Here is a 19,690-nt window from a genome sequence, read left to right as displayed (position 1 = left end):
TGGGCTTGATGGACCCTTGGTCTGACCCAGTATGGCATTTTCTTATGTTCTTATGTTCTTATGAGAATCTTGTACCATGTTGGGCCACCTATAGTGTCTTCGTAGCATCTCTAAGGTCCTGGCACGACCCGGGTGTCCTGCCAACTTGGAATCATGAGCCCATTTCAGAACTCCTTCATGTAATCTACGTGGAATGATGGTTTTTCCAGGAGGGACTGTAGTGGTCACAGCAAGGGATATGCAAGTTGGATCTATAATGAAGCTAGGAACTTCGGGGATGTCTTCAAGTTCAAATGATCTTGATAGTGCATCAGCATGGAGGTTCTTGGAACCTGGGTGGAAACAGAGAACAAAGTTAAACCGTTCAAAGAAGAGTGCCCATCGGGCTTGTAGGGGGTTCAGGAGTTGAGCCTCTTTAAGGTGCTCAAGGTTCTTATGATCAGTGAAGATGGTAAACTTGTGTTGCGTCCCTCCCAACCAGGGGCGCCATTCTTGGAGTGCCAACATGACTGCGAGAAGTTCTCGGTCACCAACGGTATAACGTTTTTCTGTAGGAGAAAACTTATGTGAGTAGAATGAGCAGGGTATCAGTTTACCCTTAGGAGAAAACTGGCTCAAGACAGCTCCTGCACCAAGTGCAGAGGTGTCAACTTCTACGATGAATGGATGTCTAGGGTCCGGATGCTGAAGGCAAGAGCCTGAACAAAAAGCCTCTTTAATTTTCTGAAAGGCGGCTTGTTCTTTAGGTGTCCAAACCCGAGTGTTGGCCCCTTTCCTAGTCATGGCGGTAAGCGGGTCAACTAAGGTAGAATAATTGGCAATGAAGCTCCGGTAATAATTGGTAAAGCCAAGGAAACATTGTAAGGCCCATAGGCCTACAGGCTGAGGCCAGTCGCGGATCCCCTGGACTTTCTCTGGATCCATAGAACCCTTGTTCGGATATGAGATACCCTAAGAAGGGTAAGCGATTATGCTCAGGCATTTTTCCAGCTTGGCATACAGATGGTTCTCTCTCAGACGTTGCAGGATGATCTGAACATGATCTTGATGAGATTCAAGATCTTTGGAAAAGATCAGGATGTTGTCTAGATTTACGACTTCGAAGGAATACAGGAGGTCTCGGAAGATCTCGTTCGAAAGGCTTTGAAAGACTGCTGGGGAATTATATAGCCCAAAGGGCATCACAGTATATTCGTTGTGACTGTCCTTCGTATTAAATGCGGTTTTCCAGACATCTTCAGGTTGGATGCATACTAGGTTGTACGCACTTCTCATATCCAACTTGGAATAGATCTGTGCCCTTCAAGGCGGTCGAACAGTTCACTGATAAGGGGCAGGGGATATCGGTTTTTGCGGGTTATGGCATTGAGCCCCCTGTAATCAATACAAAGGCATAAACCATCGTCCTTTTTCTTAACGGAGAAGAACCCCACCCCAGCAGGGGAATCAGAAGGACAAATGAATCCCTTTTCTAGGTTCTCTTTAATATACTCAGACATAGCCTGAGTCTCGGGTTGAGACAATGGGTAAGTTCTGCCTTTGGGAGGCGTGGGGCCCAGCAGAAGCTCAATAGGGCAATTGAACTTGCGTAACGGAGGCAAGGTATCCACTTTCTGTTTTGAGAAGTCGTCTTTGAAGTCAGAGTATTGCGGAGGCAAACCAGGTAAGATAACAAAGCCCAGAGATACAGGAAGCGAGAGTTGAGGGCTAGTAACAGTTGCGCCTAAGCTCGGAACCCCCGCCGGGCTCAGGCGTTGCAGTTTCCCAGACGAACCGGGAAGGACTGCAGACGATGTCCAGAAGTGCCACAGTAAAGACAAAGACCCTCCTTCTACCGACGGAGATGTTCGGTCGGAGACAATCGCCCACGGTTCACCTCCATCGGTTCCACCACAGAAGAGGGTAGTGGTGCTGACGTCTTCGCTGGAGGACTGGAAACACACATGGGACATGCTGTAGGAGAGCGGGAAGCCTTTACTTCTAGGCGTCTTTGCCGGAGACGATGATCAATCTTCCCGGCAAGGGAAATCAGGTCCTCTAGAGACGTGGGAGTCTAACGGCCGGAGAGCTCATCTTTGTGAGCACAGGAGAGTCCATCTAGGAAGATGGCTTGCAGACAATCTTCTTGCCACCCAAGCTCCTTGGCCAGAGTCCTAAACTCCACCGTATACTCGGAGAGGGTCCGTGATCCTTGACGAAGGTAAAGTAGGGTATGGCTGGCAACAGCCTGGCGACCTGGGTCTCCGAAGGTCTGCTTGAAGAGAGCGATGAATTCAGATAACTTGGAAAGTATGGGATCAGAGTGTTCCCATACGGGAGAGGCCCATGCAAAGGCCTTTCCTTCCCGATGAGATAGAATAAAGGTCACCTTGGTGATTTCCTTCAGGAACAATGAGGGTTGCAATGCAAATTGCATGAAGTACTGATTAAGGAAGCCACGATAGGAGCGTGGATCCCCATTGTATCGAGGATGTGCAGGAAGTGCCAACAATTCTTTGGGAAGCATGGAGGCCGAGAGGCCCACGGGATTGGCCAAAGTTGTATCTTGTAGCTGGGAATGAGGGCTATGTCCTATGCCACCAAGGACTCCAAGCTTCGGCGTGGGGCCCGATGCATAGTGGAAGGCCCAGCAACTGCCACCACGGGATGCTGAGGCCTGGAAGAGCTTGCAGCTGCCGCTAGGAAGGCCGACCCGGGACCTGCCGTGGAACCAGGGAGGTGAGCAGGCCCGTGCGTGGATGGGGTGCGTAACTTCAGAATGAAGTGAGATAAATGTAGTCAGTGTTTCTGAAGTGATATTTTAAGCCACATTCTAGGTTTGTAGACTTCTGTGATTATCAGCATATTTTATGTTTGCGAAATAAGCCTGTTTCTCAGCTAGAAATGCATTAGACATTCTCAATATGAATGGCAAGGCTGAGGCACACCTGTGCACCCTGAAATCAGGCTGTCATTGTATATAATTAATGCAAGCATGTCTCCTTTTCTCTGCACAGCTCCTGCATTATGTATGGAAGGTGTGTTTCCAGAACACCATGGGCCGGGAGATTTTCTTTGATCAAAATGGCAACCCACCGGCTGCTTATGACATTCTTAACTGGCAACTGACTTCAAATGGCTCCTTTGCCTATGTAAAGATTGGCCACTATGACTCTGGAGCCACCGGTGCCCGGGACATCAAAATGAACACCAGTGCCATCACGTGGAGTGAAGACTATGCACAGGTTAGATGACCCCCCCCTGTCTTCATAGAAAAATGATTGACAAGGTGCTCAGAAGTAGTGATGGGAGGAACTTTCTTTGGTATGATCAAAGATCAATTTCAGACACATTAATATTTCACTTGGATCTTTTCAATCATTTGCTTTGAATCTGACTGATTTATTTTTCATTAATTAGAAGCTGTCTGGGACCTTTAGCTCAGTAGTAGAGTCACCACCCCAGAATCCAGGGTTCGGCAGTCTGTACCTTGGGAAGGTTTCTATGGGAAGAAACATTGCAATAGTCAGAAGTAATTTTTATTTATTTATTTTCCTCGTTGCATTACACTTCAGAGTGGATTACATTTAGATATTGTAGATATTTCCCTAGCCCCAGAGGGCTTACAATCTAAGGGAATCATTTACTAAGTTGCTTTGTAAATTGCATGGTATTTTCCCCTGTAGTATAATACTGCCAGGAAAAATATTGTTGCATTACTTGGCTCCAAAATTTCACACAATGGTGGTCCCAAGACTGTGGGGGTTGCTATGTCTTAATGGAGCCAATAGGCCCAGATTGTGTAAAAGACTCTGGGGATCACTATACACTCCCTGCTGCCCATGCAGGCAGCCAGTAAGTAAGTAAGTACATATTTAAGAGTTTAAATCTCTGGGGTCAGGCACCACCACCACCCCAACCTGTCCCCTTTGATTTAAACATCACCTCCCTCCATGGGCTAATCCTCCCTCCTAGCCCATCATCCAGATCCCCCCTGCACTTACGATAGATGTCCTGGTGTACTGGGGGTCCAGAGTGCCTCCTAAGCTCTGCGCTCGGTGGTGGACATGTTTCAAAATGGTTCTGCCTGCCCCTATCAAGTGAGTATTCCCTACTATCTGCCTGCTGGCTTTTGGATATTTCCCTCTTGTGGTAGATTGCCTCTCCGTGTTGTGCTCTAATGTATCTAACCCAGGGGAATGTGGAGATCCGCATCAAGCCGCGTCCTCTGAAGTCTTTGCAATAACTGCTGGGGGTCAGGGGTGGGAGAGTGTTCTCTGGTTAAAATCATGGTTTTGTTTAACCAAAGGAAACTCCAAATAAGGTTAATGCAGTTCTTTTCTCTGCAAACTCAATTGTTCTATGCTTAAAAAAAAAAAAAAAAAAAAAAAGAACGTATTAATCTAGTAGCAAACTATTGGGTCTCCTGCTCATTTGTGTTTCTGTGTAGCTCTGAGCCGTCATTCTCAGAAGCAGACCACTCTTCCCTATATAGTGATGGGCAACCTCAGAGATAGTTTGGGTATTTCTGGACACCTATAGATGTTGCATAAAGCATCTTGGGCTACAGGGAATTATTTTGATCTCTGACAAGTTTTATTACTTGTTCAAGGAAACTTGCAAAGAGATAAGCAACATGGCGACTAAGTATTATATCATAATGTGAAAAATAAATATTTGCACAAGGGCACTCACAGAAGGTGTAAACATTTTCTGTCTGTGTCAGCTCAGCAGTGCACACCCGGTTTGAATGACAGAATGACACATTAGCTGCTTAAAGCAAGTTTATTTCCACATGATACTTTTTAAATCTTTAAGTGTCTAGAGCATTTCCTAAGTTTGGGTTCCCTCCTGACACAGTTCCTAGTAAACATGGCCCATGTCAGGGGACCTTCCACCCTTGTCAAACGTTTGGGCTTTATGTTGACACCTTTTCAATCTTCTTAAATAAAGCGGTTATGAATACTTTATGAATTGTATGGACATTAATGATTTAATCCTTCCACATTTCTGCTGCCGAAAAATAAATATCTATCATCCCCTTCTTATTATAACTCTCCCGATGTCCCTTACACCCTTAGTAATAACCATCAACCTGACCCCTCCTAGCATTCCTCACTCCCATGACTTCTCAAATCACAGTAATATCATTAAACTGTTCCCGCCTATCTTTCCACATCCCAATTATTTCTTATCTAATAGTAATAATAATTAACTTTCCCCCTCCTATCATTCCTCACCCCCATGACTTCTCAACTCATAATAATAACCATCAACCTCCGTCTCCTACAGTTCCTCACCCCATGTCCTCACCACTCATTAAGTACCATTTGTCTGTCATTCTTCATCACAAAACTCACAGTGAGAACCATAATCCTGCTTCTTCCTATCATTCCTCACCACATGTCCAGTAGTCCCTTACAAAATAGTGACACAGTAGATGATGGAAGACAAAGACAAATTTGCCATTCAGTCATCTTGGCTAATATGGTCAACAGTGATAATGAGACATCACAGTGCCCACCATATAAATCTGATCATTTGTAGGATACTGTCCCTTAGCCAAGTCAGTTTTATTGTCTTCCCTTTGCTTCTCTACAATCCTGGATAAATGAGTATACAAGTTTGCATTCTTAATTTGATACCCATTCCACCATGTCTTACCACTCAGCTTTGCAGCAATCAAAACAGCTACCAAAACTAGTGAAATGGTCGCCCAAAAGCTATTGAGAATGTTCCTGAAATATTTGTCTGCCTTGGTCCTGTGACCTTGCTGGCTGTTACCTGACCACCACCAACTTGCCGCTTCAACCTGTTTGGTTTATGTTTGGTTCTACCGTGCTGGTTGCAAGGATGCTACCCTTTGGCCTGTGGAGTCATTAGGCTGTACTTCCCTCTATGCAACATTTGTTTTTTCATTAACATCTTTCCCTTTGCCCTGCTTTCAAGAGAGAGAATGGTGGCTTGTTTGCAATACTGCAACTTCCCAACCCTGTTCTTCCCACTACCCCTCTGTTTCTGTCCCAAGCATGATTGAATTTAGTGACACTACTGGTTTCTCCTACCTCTGCCGGTGGCTTATTCCAGGCATTTTCCAACCCCTCACTAAAAAATAATCTTTCATTTTTCCTCTGAGTCTTCCTCCTTCCAACTTCATTTCATGACTCCTTGACCTAATGTAATAGGGTACCCCTAAATAAATAAATAAAATTAAATTAAACTAAAAAAAATAAATGAGTACCTGGGTCTTGGTTTGCAAAGCCATGACTTGTGAGAGAAGAATCAGTGATGGTGGTGGTAGTCCTGGGTTGCCAATCGTGGTGGGAGCTCTGGGAGGGAATGCAAACTGTTGTAGGGCAGTGAGAGGAGGCCTGCAATAGCCCAAGAACCCTGACCCATCTACTGAAGAATTATTAGAAGAATATTTTTTGAAAGAGAAATATTAGCATCAATAAGTGACTCATACTCCCTTTTAAGGATTTTAGTGGCATAAGGGAAAATAGATAGACCAGAGAAATACTTTTGCTGATAGGAAAAATGCTTTTTGAGTCCACAACAAGGTGAAAACAAACATTTTTCAAGAAGATGGTAGCATCCATCCACCCCTAAAGTCAATATTCCATCCTTAAGCGTCACATAAAAGTTAGGCCCACCATGGAGACCCAGGGAATTCTAAAGCCATATCCAGGGGCAGCAACTGGCGAAGTGGCAGGTATAGCATCACTAGCAGATGCTTAGTAAGGGAATGGCATGCAACACAAGGAAAATAATGACCTGTGAAATCATCAGAGCATTGATCCTGTCCACTCCAACCAGGGAGTCCCCCAAGGATCCTCCCTCTCACTGACCCTTTTCAACATCTACCTTCTCCCGCTCTGCCACTTACTAATCTAAAGCTAACTCATTACCTCTATGCGGACGATGTACAAATTCTCATCCCGATCACAGAATCCTTATACAAAACCATGACACACTGGAACAATTGCCTTCAATCGATTAATCATCTGCTCTCTAGCCTCAACCTAGTCCTCAACAACAACAAGACGGAGATCCTCATCATCTCACAAGATGACAACAACGGTCTTCTCAATCCACCAGGCCCCCTTCTATCAACCATCCCAAAGTTAAATCAATCTCCTGTTGTGAGAGATCTAGGCGTCATTCTTGACAACCAGCTAAACTTAAAAAAATTTGTAAACAACACCACAAAAGAATGTTTTTACAAACTGCAAGTCCTTAGAAAGCTGAAACCAGTACTTCACTGCAATGATTTCCGTATGGTGCTGCAATCTATCATCCTATCTAAAATCGACTATTGCAACTCACTCCTGCTTGGGCTCCCTGCCAACACCATCAAACCCCTCCAGATGGTTCAGAACTCAGCCGCCAGAATTCTTACCAACACCAACAAAAGAGAACACATCACCCCCATCCTTAAGAACCTCCACTGGCTGCCCATTAAATCCAGGATTATCTTTAAAGTTCTCACAACTGTCCATAAAACCAAGCACAACCTCACCCCACTCTCTTTAAGCTCCCAACTGCGTCCTCATACATCATCCAGACCCATCAGAAGAGCATACAAAAGCACACTCTATGCCCCCCCAGCAAAAACTTCCCTAAGGAAGTGCGCCTTATCTACAGCAGGCCCCACACAGTGGAATGCGCTCCCTCCAGACATCCGACAAGAACCTTGCCCTTCGTCTTTCAGAAAGAAACTTAAAACTTGGCTTTTCTGCCAAGCTTTTCCAGGAACATAAGTCCCTTGTTCGCATCTAGCTTGCTCATTCCTCCTTCTCAGCACCCATTTGTATTCCTTCTCAAAGTATTTCATATATCTTGTACCCTTCCTGACAAGATCCCTTCTCAAAGTGTTGTATATATCTTGTTCCCATCCCGACAAGATCACCCACCCTCTTTGTAGGTCCAGATCTCCAGGTTCGGGTCCCTCTCTAAACTTGGTATTTATATCCTTTGTATGTTAACCAGTTTTATTAAGGGATGTCAAACTTTTCTCATTTAATCTCATTTTCTGAGCTAATTAAGGTAATTTCTGGGTCACACTGCACCCTATTGTATTCTATTCATTTCTGTAGTTCACTGATGGTTACTTACACAAGCTGTATTTTTATTTACTCCCCATTTATTATTGTTCATATTCCTTTATGTAGTTAACTGTTGTTTTCTGGACCAATTCATAACATAGAATAGTTTCAGTTTTAGTATCCCATATCCGAGTTTGTTGTATTCCCTGTTCCATGTACTGCCTCCGTGCGAATTCTTTGTTCTCAGTTTCAATGTAAACCGATGTGATTTGTACATCATACAGGAACACCAGTATATAAAAATTAAAAATAAATATAGAGACACAATAAAATCTACAGGCAGTTTAGAATCTGGGAGAGAGTTGAGTTGAAGTCAAATGGAGAGAGAGAAATACACTTGTACTCTTCTCTGAAAGTGAAAAAAGTGTCTCAAAACAATTTAAAACCAACAGGAACAATAGTACCCACTCTGTAATGAATGTGGGGTGTGATTGAATAGTGATGTTATACAAACCCCCCCAGCAAAAGTAAGGTTTAGAGTAGTTAATAGGGATGTGAATCGTTTTAGGACGATTAAAATTATCGTCCGATAATTTTAATATCGTCTTAAACCGTTATGGAACACAATACAATAGAGATTCTAACGATTTATCGTTATAAATCGTTAGAATCGTGAGCCGGCACACTAAAACCCCCTAAAACCCACCCCCGACCCTTTAAATTAAATCCCCCACCCTCCCGAACCCCCCCCCCCAATGACTTAAATAACCTGCGGGTCCAGCGGCGGTCCGGAACGGCAGCGGTCCGGAACGGGCTCCTGCTCCTGAATCTTGTTGTCTTCAGCCGGCGCCATTTTCCAAAATGGCGCCGAAAAATGGTGGCGGCCATAGACGAACACGATTGGACGGCAGGAGGTCCTTCCGGACCCCCGCTGGACTTTTGGCAAGTCTCGTGGGGGTCAGGAGGCCCCCCACAAGCTGGCCAAAAGTTCCTGGAGGTCCAGCGGGGGTCAGGGAGCGATTTCCCGCCGCGAATCGTTTTCGTACGGAAAATGGCGCCGGCAGGAGATCGACTGCAGGAGGTTGTTCAGCGAGGCGCCGGAACCCTCGCTGAACGACCTCCTGCAGTCGATCTCCTGCCGGCGCCATTTTCCGTACGAAAACGATTCGCGGCGGGAAATCGCTCCCTGACCCCCGCTGGACCTCCAGGAACTTTTGGCCAGCTTGTGGGGGGCCTCCTGACCCCCACGAGACTTGCCAAAAGTCCAGCGGGGGTCCGGAAGGACCTCCTGCCGTCCAATCGTGTTCGTCTATGGCCGCCGCCATTTTTCGGCGCCATTTTGGAAAATGGCGCCGGCTGAAGACAACAAGATTCAGGAGCAGGAGCCCGTTCCGGACCGCTGCCGTTCCGGACCGCCGCTGGACCCGCAGGTTATTTAAGTCATTTGGGGGGGGGTTCGGGAGGGTGGGGGATTTAATTTAAAGGGTCGGGGGTGGGTTTTAGGGGGTTTTAATGTGCCGGTTTTGCGATTTTTCGATTTTTCATGATTTTTCACGATATTTTACCCCCCCAAACGGCAACAATACGATTCCCTCCCCCTCCCAGTCGAAATCGATCGTTAAGACGATCGAGGACACGATTCACATCCCTAGTAGTTAACCTTAAGTGTAGCTTTAGGTGACCTGTGGTGAATTGGTGTCAGCATTTATAGTTAGCTTCAGTGAATGAAAGGGATAATTATTTTAGAAAAACTGTTTATGAGAGTGATTGAAAAATCATAGAAAAGCACACACAATTCCTAAAGACTCCCAATTTAAAAGAAGGTTACAAGCAGAAGCATTTACTTTGAGACTAGCGCACTCCAGAGAAAAAGTTTCAACTGGTTTTGGAAAAAACCTGGAAAGAGATGTTCTCTGATAAACCGCTCAGAGAAGAGAGATTTGATGAAAGAGTTTGTACATTCCTTATGCAAGGACTGACTGGAACTTGCGAGTTCTAACTGGGGATTCTAAGAAAAGTAAAAAAAAATGTCTTGGTCTTGGAGATTAAAACACTCACTGCCTTCAAACAGAAGAAAGAAAATATCCCTTTAGAGATAAAGAGAGAAACTAACTTAAAAAGAAACAGGAGAACTCAATTAACAGAGTATAAGTTCTCTCTGGCAAGAAGTAAACTAGTTACCAACTATTGTTCCTGACCAGAATTTAGGGGGTTATTTACTAAAGCTTTATCACGTGCGATATAATGCAAATTAGGGGGAGGGGAGGAGTCGGGGCGGGGAGGAGTGGAGTCAGGGTGGAGAGAGGGAAGAGAAGGCTGGGGCACTGCTGCCAGTGATAATGTGAGGAACATTATCGCCAGCAGTAGCGCGGTGAATAACTTCACCTTTTATGGTGTCGCTATTCGCTGCAAAAGGCTGCAGCTGGCCCCACCATGGCTGGTGAAATCACACCGCCATGGTGCGAATGGCTGCGACCTTTCACAGGCCCACCCCCCCTTCACCCTCCCACCCCCTTTTTCACGGGATTCATCATTCTGCGAAGAATGATGAATCCAGCCCTTAGTTAGGGAAAACATAATTATCCTTTTTTTTTTCTATAGTTAGTGTAAAAATGCAACAAGCCATCAAAGACACAACACCCTAGGGAACATGTTTAGATTTCGGAAGAACTGTTGGCAGTAGAAGAGGACCGGAAGGCTCATCTGCATACTGCTCCCAGCATTCCCCAGGAGAGACGTCCAGAGTTCACTGCAAGTGATCCAGTGATTGAATTCCACAGCCCCAGCTTCCAGAGGCCTCGCACCCTTTGCAGTAGAAGAGGATCAGAAGGCTCATCTGCATACTTCTCCCAGCATTCGCCGGGAAAGGAGTCCAGAGGTCACCGCAAGTGCTCCAGGGATTGAATTCCAGAGGCCCCGCACCCTTTGTAGTATAAGAGGACTGGAAGGCTCATCTGCATACTGCTCCCAGCATTCCCAGGGAGAGGAGTCCAGAGGTCACAACATGCGATCCAGGAATTGAATTCCACAGCCCCAGCTTCCAGAGGCCCGGCACCCTTTGCAGTAAAAGAGCACTGGCAGGCTCATCTGCATACTTCTCCCAGCATTCCCTGGGAGAGGAATCCAGAGGTCACAGCAAGTGATCCAGGGATTTAATTCCACAGCCCCAGCTTCCAGAGGCCCCGCACCCTTTGCAGTAGAAGAGGAACAGAAGTGCACGCCATTAGGTGCGTGAATCTCAAACCCTTTAATTAACTGAATGAAGATCAATTTAATGGTGGTTAAAGAGGATTGGTAAGTATATCTTTGGGAAATCTTTGGATCTGTAAAAGAGAAAGGTGAAATAGTGGAATATATTGTTTAGAGTTTGTGTGCGTCTGAGGTAATAAGGAAGCCAAAGATAGTTAATTCTAGTGTCTGTCTTTCCCACCCACTCAACCCTTGATTTTTAGGCAAGAGACACTTTCTCATTATAAATCAATGAGGGTCTTATCTAAATCACACTTTTGTACCAGCCCTTATTGAAAGTTGTATCATCTCTTTGTAGGACACAAGCTGATTAATTAGTAAATTCACCTGTAAATTTAAAGTACTCTAATTCCAACTCCCTTAGTTTCCTAAACTTAACTAGGAACTCAATAAAACTAAGATGAAGGCAGCAGGCCAGCAGCAAGAGGGGGGCTTTCCAGTCTTTTGCATTGAGTGTCACATGTATGTCACAATTAAACTCAGGAATTTGTTGCCAGAGGATGTGGTTAGTGCAGTTAGTGTAGCTGTGTTTAAAAAAGGATTGGATATGTTCTTAGAGGAGAAGTCCATTACCTGCTATTAATTAAGTTAACTTAGAAAATAGCCACTGCTATTACTAGCAACAGTAGCATGGAATAGACTTAGTTTTTGGGTAATTGCCAGGTTCTTATGACCTGGATTGGATACTATTGGAAACAGGATGCTGGGCTTGATGGACTCTTGGTCTGACCCAGTATGGCATGTTCTTATGTATGATATTTTACCCCCCAGTGAGAGATTGTATGTGTGCACTCAGTGCAAAGAGCTCCTGGCTCTCAGGGAATGAGTCCGATCTCTGGAGGCTAGAGGAGCAGAATTGGAGGAGCTGAGGCAGACAAAGAGGTACATTGATGAGACCTTCAGGGACATAGTAGCCAAGTCCCAAACCAGTCTGGAAGCCCCAGTGCTGCATTGGATCAGAAAGGTCTCCCAGTAGCAGAACATTACCCTGGTGTAGCAGGAAGTGATCCTGTTTTGCAAGGAACTGCTCTCCAGGTGATGTATTGTCCTCTCGCACTGAGGATAAGTCTCCCAGGGCTACTGCCCAGGAGGGAAGGGTTAGGTCGGCCATCATAGTTGGTGATTCATTTATTAGAAATGTAGATAGCAGGGTGGCTGGTGGACGTGAGGACCGCCTGGCAACTTGCCTGCCTGGGGCGAAGGTGACAGACCTCACGTGTCACCTAGATAGGATTATAGACAGTGCTTTGCAGGATCCAGCTGTCGTGGTACATGTGGGAGAGAGGTTCTTGCAGCCAAATTTAGGATTTTAGGTAGAAAGCTGAAATCCAGAACCTCCAGGGTGGCATTTCTCTGAAATGCTTCCTGTTCCACATGCAGTTTCCCAGAGGCAGGCAGAGCTCCGGAGTTTCAATGCATGGATTATACGATGGTGCAGGGAAGAGGGATTCAGTTTTGTAAGAACTAGGGAAACTTTTGGGGAATGGGGAGACTTTTCTGAAAGGATGGGCTCCACCTTAACCAGAGTGGAACCAAGCTGCTGGCTCTAACTTTCAAAAAGGAGATAGAGCAGCTTTTAAACTAGAACAAGGGGGAAAGCCGATAGTCGCTCAGCAGTGCATGGTTCAGAGAAATATATCCTTGAAGGATATATCTCCTTCTCCAGATATATATATATCTATATATATATATATATATATATATATATATATATATATATATATATATATATATATAGATATATCTCCTTCTCCAGAGGGGGAGGAGTAGCAATCTGTTATGCTCTCCTCCTCCAGAGGGGAGGAGTTAGCAATCTGCTGTCGCTCACCCCACCAGGAGGGCAGAGTTAGCAAGCTGTTCTGCTGTTCCCCTGAAAGGGAAAGGAGTAGCGATATAACATGACCTGCTCCTCCAAAGGGGAGGAGTTAGCTATCTGTAGATCTGTTAGCGAACTGCTGTTAGATGTTCCTGTAAGGAAAGGAAGTAGCACTCTGTTACCAATCTGTTAAGGAGTAGCAATCTGTTATGGTTCTACCTTCCAAGGAAGAGGAGTTGGCAAACTTGTATAATGATACGCTTCTGAGGAGAGGAGCTAACAATAAGTATAATGTACTTCGCTACTGAGATAGCAATCTTGTCATACCCCCGCTATGGAGTAGCAATCTGTGTATATATATAAGCTGCTGGCAAGTCTTAGAGAAAGAGGCGTAACTGTCTATAAAATACTTCCGTGAGCGGAGTTAGTGGTCTGTAGTGGTTGGCTCCCACAAGGTGACAATAGTGAAAGAAATGACCACTTGGAGGAAATGGTGAATCCCTGGGCCGATGGCAAATGACAGAGCCCCCAGGAGGAGATCCTGAGAGGAACCACCAGCTAGACTAGAATATGAGATAAACACAATAGTTCTTTATTAGACTGGAAGCTGGACCACCAGGGGTGGCAGTAGTGAGTCGCTGTGTCAGGCAAGGCTGAAATCCTTCTGATACTGGAATATAATCTCTGGGTCGCTGAGCTGTAGAGAGAGACTAGAGGTAGTGAGTAGACAGGGTATACTGGATACAAGATGGTACACTCACAATAGTAAATGTCTGCAATGGTCTCTATGCCACAGAGAGTCTTCAGTACATTCAGGAACAGGAGCCGTAGGCGAGCACTGGATCCCACAAACAGTCTGTAATAAGAACTCACAATTGCTGTATATGAAATGGCTTCTAGAGTAGAAAAGAGTCTGTATAATATTCTAGGAACATGGGCCCTCGTGGAGCGAGTACCGCTTCCTATCTGTAATCTTGCCAATGTAACTCTTGATCTCTGTACCTGCGAAAACCTCTTGGACGGAAGGGAGTCTTCAGAGCAAATAGGAATGTAGGCCCTTGTGGAGCGAGTACTGATTCCTATGTAATAGAACTCACTGTGTTCACATCCGCGATCACTTCCAGGCAATGAAGAGTCTTCCGAGTGTACTGGCAATCTGAAATCAAGAAGAGAGAGCGGAGCCCCCATGGAGCGGGTACTCCTGGTAAGTTTGAAAAGGCCGAGCAGTAGGGAAGGCTTCCCCTCGCTAACTCGGATCATTGTTGCAAGTATCGTGGACTACCGAAGCAAGTCCTGTTGGAGTTCCTTGCTAACTCGTTAGAGGTTAGCAAACAAAGACCTTTTAAAGTACAAATGGATGATGTCACTACGGGGGGGGACGCCCCCGAGGTTCGCGCCCTTGCTGGTACAAGTCTGGAGCGCGAGCGCGGACCCTTACGTCATCGGGAACATGGCGGATTCGTAGCATCAAGCCAGCCCGGGGGAACCGAGACCAAGGAGGTGGAGAGAAGCCGTGGTCGCATCTGTCCATCAGAGCTGAAGGGAGTCGCATCCCAGGCAGAGAGGGTGGAGCGAGGGGCGAGAAGAGGCACGAACGCAACAGATACTAATGAAACAGGAGAATTCAGACATCCCAACAGAGAGGTTCCAATAAAAGCAATTGTAGTCCATGTGCCTATATGCAAAAAATCACTGAAGCTAAAGATTTCCAAATTATCCCTAACAACTGAAAAGCAGGTTGTTAATACAAACAAAAAAACACACTTTGAAATCTCTGTATGCAAATGCCAGACGTCTAAGAAGTAAGATGGGAGAGTGAGAGTGTATAGCAGTAAATGATGAGATTGACATAATTGGCATCACAGAGACCTGGTGGAAGGAGGATAACCAATGGGACAGTGCTATATCAGGGTACAAATTATATCGCAATGATAGGGAGGATCAACTTGGTGGGGGTGTGGCACTTTACGTCCGGAAGGGTATAGAGTCCAACAGGATAAAGATCATACAAGAGACTAAATGCTCAATAGAATCTTTATTTATTTATTTATTTATTTATTTATTTATTTATGGTTTTTTGTATACCAACATTCTTGTAGAAAGTACAAATCACACCGGTTTCCAGAGAACAAAAAACTTTGCATGACAGCATTACATGGAACAAAGTGACAAATAACAATATTGAGCTAACATCATTCTCAAAGTGAATATAGGATGTATATATGTATATGAATAGAAATCACATGTTTGTTGGTTAAGAGTATAGTGATAGGAGTATACTACCGTCCACCTGGACAAAATGGTCAGACAGATGATGAAATGCTAAGAGAAATCAGGGAAGCTAACCATTTTGGCAGTGCAATAATAATGAGAGATTTCAATTACCCCAATATTGACTGGGTAAATGTTACATCAGGACTTGCTGGAAATATAAAGTTCCTGGATGTAATAAATGATTGCTTCATGGAGCAATTGGTTCAGGAACCAACAAGAGAGGGAGCTATTTTAGATTTAATTCTTAGTGGAATGCTGGATTTGGTGAGAGAGGTAATGGTGGTGGGGCCACTTGGCAATAGTGATCATAACATGATCAAATTTAAACTAATAACTGGAAGGGGGACAATAAGTAAATCTACAGCTCTAACACTATACTTTCAAAAGGAAAACTTTGATAAAATGTGGAAAACAGAAAAAAACTGAAAGGTTAAAAGTGTTCAACAGGCATGGACATTGTTTAAAAATACAATCCTAGACGCACAGTCCAGATGTATTCCACGCATTAAGAAAGGTGGAAGGAAGGCAAAACGATTACCGTCATGGTTAAAAGGTGAGGTGAAAGAGGCTATTTTAACCAAAAAATCATCCTTCAAAAACTGGAAGAAGGATCCATCTAAAGAAAATAGGAGAAAACATAAGCATTGTAAAGTTAAATGTAAAACATTGATAAGACAGGCAAAGAGAGAATTTGAAATGAAGTTGGCCATAGAGGCAAAATAATAAAAACTTTTGAAAATATATCCGAAGCAAGAAACCTGTGAGTGTTATTGTTTGTAAGGTTTTGGGTGGACCCTTGGACACTGTGGCAGCTGACTACGCCCATGGGGGGAAGTTCCGTGAGGGGCCACAGGTCAGGCTCAGCTTTGGGACACACAACACAGAGTTATATCTTTTATTAGACAGATTTGAGAAGCCACCAGAGGTGGCAGTAGAGAGTAGAGACGAAGCCCGGCTGGGCTAAGTTTCCTCAGGATACAGGAACAGTGATTCCCTCTATGGCTGTGCTGTAGTGGAGAAAACTGAGATAGTGAGCACAGTGGAGCATACACAGAGTTCTGGTATAGAGCCTCGTTGGTAAAGTTACTCACACAGCGGTTTCTCCTGGAAGGTGACACAGAAGCTGGAATAGAGGCAGGCCCTCGAGGAGCGAGTACCTGGTTCCAGGGAACAGCTCTGAGGAAATAAAGTTGGTAACTCACTGATGATGTAGGCAGCGGTTTCTTCCAAGCAGAAGAGATAAGTTCAGGCAGCGAGTCAGGAAACATGGGCCCTTGAGGAGCGAGTACCGGTTCTTGATAGCGACCTGAAAGAAATGAGAGAGGCCCCCGAGGAGCGGGTACTCCATTAGGATAAAGTCCAAAAGTTGGAGAGGCAGAGTAGCTAGGTACGGAGAGATAATCCCATCCATAAGGAGTTCCCGACTGTTGCTAACTCGAATAGCTAGAAAAAACTAATACATACAGGCTTTTGTATCCGGGATGCATGACGTCATCACAGGGGGACGCCCCTGAAGTTCACGCCAAAGAGAGAATAAGAAGCAGGGCCACGTGGCGCACGCGCCCTATGGTACCTGGACAACATGGCGGGATGTAGCGCCCAAGCCGGACCGGGGATGCCGTAGAGGATGGCAGGCAGACGCCGTGGCAGCCAGATGTCCATCAACCGCGGAGGAGTCACATAAAAGGTAAGGTGGGCAGAGTGGAGACGTCGGGCAGCGACAGTCGTAACAGTGAGAGAGTTGGTTGGACCATTAGATAGGGATGTGAATCGTTTTTTGACGATTTAAAAAAATCATCAGATATTTTTTAAACCATAAAAAATCGTTAGAGTCGCGATACAATAGAAATTCCCCGGATTTATCGTGAAAAATCGTAAATCGGGGGAGGGGGAGGAGGGAGGGCGGGAAAACCGGCACACCAAAACAACCCCTAAACCCACCCCGACCCTTTAAAACAAATCCCCCACCCTCCCGAACCCCCCCAAAATATTTTAAATTACCTGGTGGTCCAGTGGGGGGGTCCCGGCGAGATCTCCCGCTCTCGGGCCATCGGCGCCATTTTGGCTGCCACTAATATAAATGGCGCCGATGGCCCGATAAAAAAAAAACCCACCCGACCCTTTAAAAAAGCTGTTAAATAAATAAAAATAAAAAATAAAAAAAATGACCCCCTTAGCCTCCCCCCCAAAAAAACCTTTTAAAATTACCTGGTGGTCCAGCGGAAGCGCAGGGAGCGATCTCCCGCTCTCAGGCCATCGGCTGCGTTAATAAAAATGGCGACGGTCGGCCCCTGTGACATAGTGAGGGCAAAGGTAGCGCCGGCGCCATTTTGAATACTGGCAATACGGCCCGAGTGCAGGAGGTCGCTCCCGGACCCCTGCTGGACTTTTGGCAAGTCTTGTGGGGGTCAGGAGGCCCCCCCAAGCTGGCCAAAAGTCCCTGGGGGTCCAGCGGGGGTCCAGGAGCGATCTCCTGCACTCAGGCCTTATTGCCAATATTCAAAATGGCACCGGTGCTACCTTTGCCCTGTCACATGGTAAGGGCAAAGGGCCATCGGTGCCATTTTTATTAACGCAGCCGATGGCCTGAGAGTGGGAGATCGCTCACTGCGCTCCCGCTGGACCACCAGGTAATTTTAAAACCTTTTTTGGGGGTTTGGGAGGTTGGGGGAGGGTTTTTTGATTATCGGATCGGGTGCAGCCGATAATCAGAACTCAAATCGGGCTGGGCGATAAAAATTTTAAGATTTGGATCGGAACCGGAACCGATCAGATTCCGGTTCCGATTCACATCTCTACCATTAGATGACAGAGGGGTTAAAGGGGCTCTTTGGGAAGAAGGCCATTGCAGAAAGACTAAATGAATTTTTTGCTTCGTGTTTACTAACAAGGATGTTGGGGAGATACAAGTTCCGGAGATGGTTTTCAAGGGTGATGAGTCAGATGAACTGAACCAATTCACTGTGAACCTGCAAGATGTAGTAAGCCAGATTGACAAACTAAAGAGTAGCAAATCACCTGGACCGGATGGTATGCATCCTAGGATACTGAAGGAACTCAAATATGAAATTTCTGATTTATTAATTACAATTTGTAACCTGTCATTAAAATCATGCATTGTACCTGGAGGGTGGCCAATGTAACCCCAATATTTAAAAAGGGCTCCAGGGGAGATCTGGGAAACTATAGACCAGTGAGCCTGACTTCAGTGCCAAGAAAAATAGTGGTAACTATTCTCAAGATCAAAAGCATAGAGCATATAGAAAGACATGGTTTAATGGAACACAGTCAACATGTATTTACCCAAGGGAAGTCTTCCCTTGGGTAAATACATGTTGACTGTGTCTTGCCAAACAAATACATGTTGACTGTGTCTTGCCAAACAAATCTGCTTCATTTCTTTGAAGGGGTTAATAAACATATGGGTAAAGGTGATCCGGTAGATGTAGTGCATTTGTATTTTCAGAAGGCATTTGACAAAGTCCCTCATGAGAGGCTTTTAAGAAAACTAAAAAGTCATGGGATAGGAGGCAATGTCATTTCGTGGATTACAAAATGGTTAAAAGACAGGAAACAGAGAGTAGGATTAAATGGTCAATTTTCTCAGTGGAAAAGGGTAAATAGTGGAGTGCCTCAGGGATCTGTACTTGGATCGGTGCTTTTCAATATATATATAAATGATCTGGAAAGGAATACGATGAGTGAGGTTATCAAATTTGTGGATGATACAAAATTATTCAGAGTAGTTAAATCACAAGCAGATTGTGATACATTACAGAAGGACCTTGCAAGACTGGAAGATTGGGCATCCAAATGGCAGATGAAATTTAATGTGGACAAGTGCAAGGTGTTGCATATAGGGAAAAATAACCTTTGCTCTAGTTAAACAATGTTAGGTTCCATATTAGGAGCTACCACCCAGGAAAAAGATCTAGGCATCATAGTGGATAATACTTTAAAATCGTCGGCTCAGTAGCAGCAGTAGTCAAAAAAATCAAACAGAATGTTAGGAATTATTAGGAAGGGAATGGTTAATAAAACAGAAAAATGTGATAATCTCTCTGTATCGCTCCATGGTGAGACCGCACTTACCTTGAGGCCTGGAGGTCTCTGCCGTCCCTGGACCTACCACAGTGGCAGCAGCCGCCGCCATTTTCCCGCGGCCCAGTGGCCGCCGTCATGCTGGCAAAGCAGGAGCTGCGCCAGGGTTCTCCCACGTGGCAGGAGGCTGTCGAAAACCTTCCCACGCGGCTCAGAGGCCACATCGTAGCTGTTGCGTTCGTGGCTGATCTAAGCCCTCACTCCATCCTCTCTACCTCTGTGGCGA

The 19,690-nt window shown here is 45.2% G+C and overlaps 1 protein-coding gene across 1 annotated transcript in view; it reads left to right on the top strand.

Annotated features, from left to right (window-relative positions):
* Positions 1–19,690, top strand: part of LOC115080255 (extracellular calcium-sensing receptor-like) — a 44,100-nt gene that overhangs the window by 8,844 nt on the left and 15,566 nt on the right. Inside the window, exon 3 of the mRNA XM_029584411.1 lies at positions 2,997–3,224. Coding sequence (XP_029440271.1) covers positions 2,997–3,224 — 228 coding nt within the window. The remainder of the gene's footprint in view (positions 1–2,996; positions 3,225–19,690) is intronic.

The sequence above is a fragment of the Rhinatrema bivittatum genome, chromosome 19 (genome assembly GCF_901001135.1).
Source record: "Rhinatrema bivittatum chromosome 19, aRhiBiv1.1, whole genome shotgun sequence".
Lineage (NCBI taxonomy): Eukaryota > Metazoa > Chordata > Amphibia > Gymnophiona > Rhinatrematidae > Rhinatrema > Rhinatrema bivittatum.
Note: the sequence above shows the minus strand (reverse complement) of the source record. Positions and strands in the feature narration are given on the sequence as shown.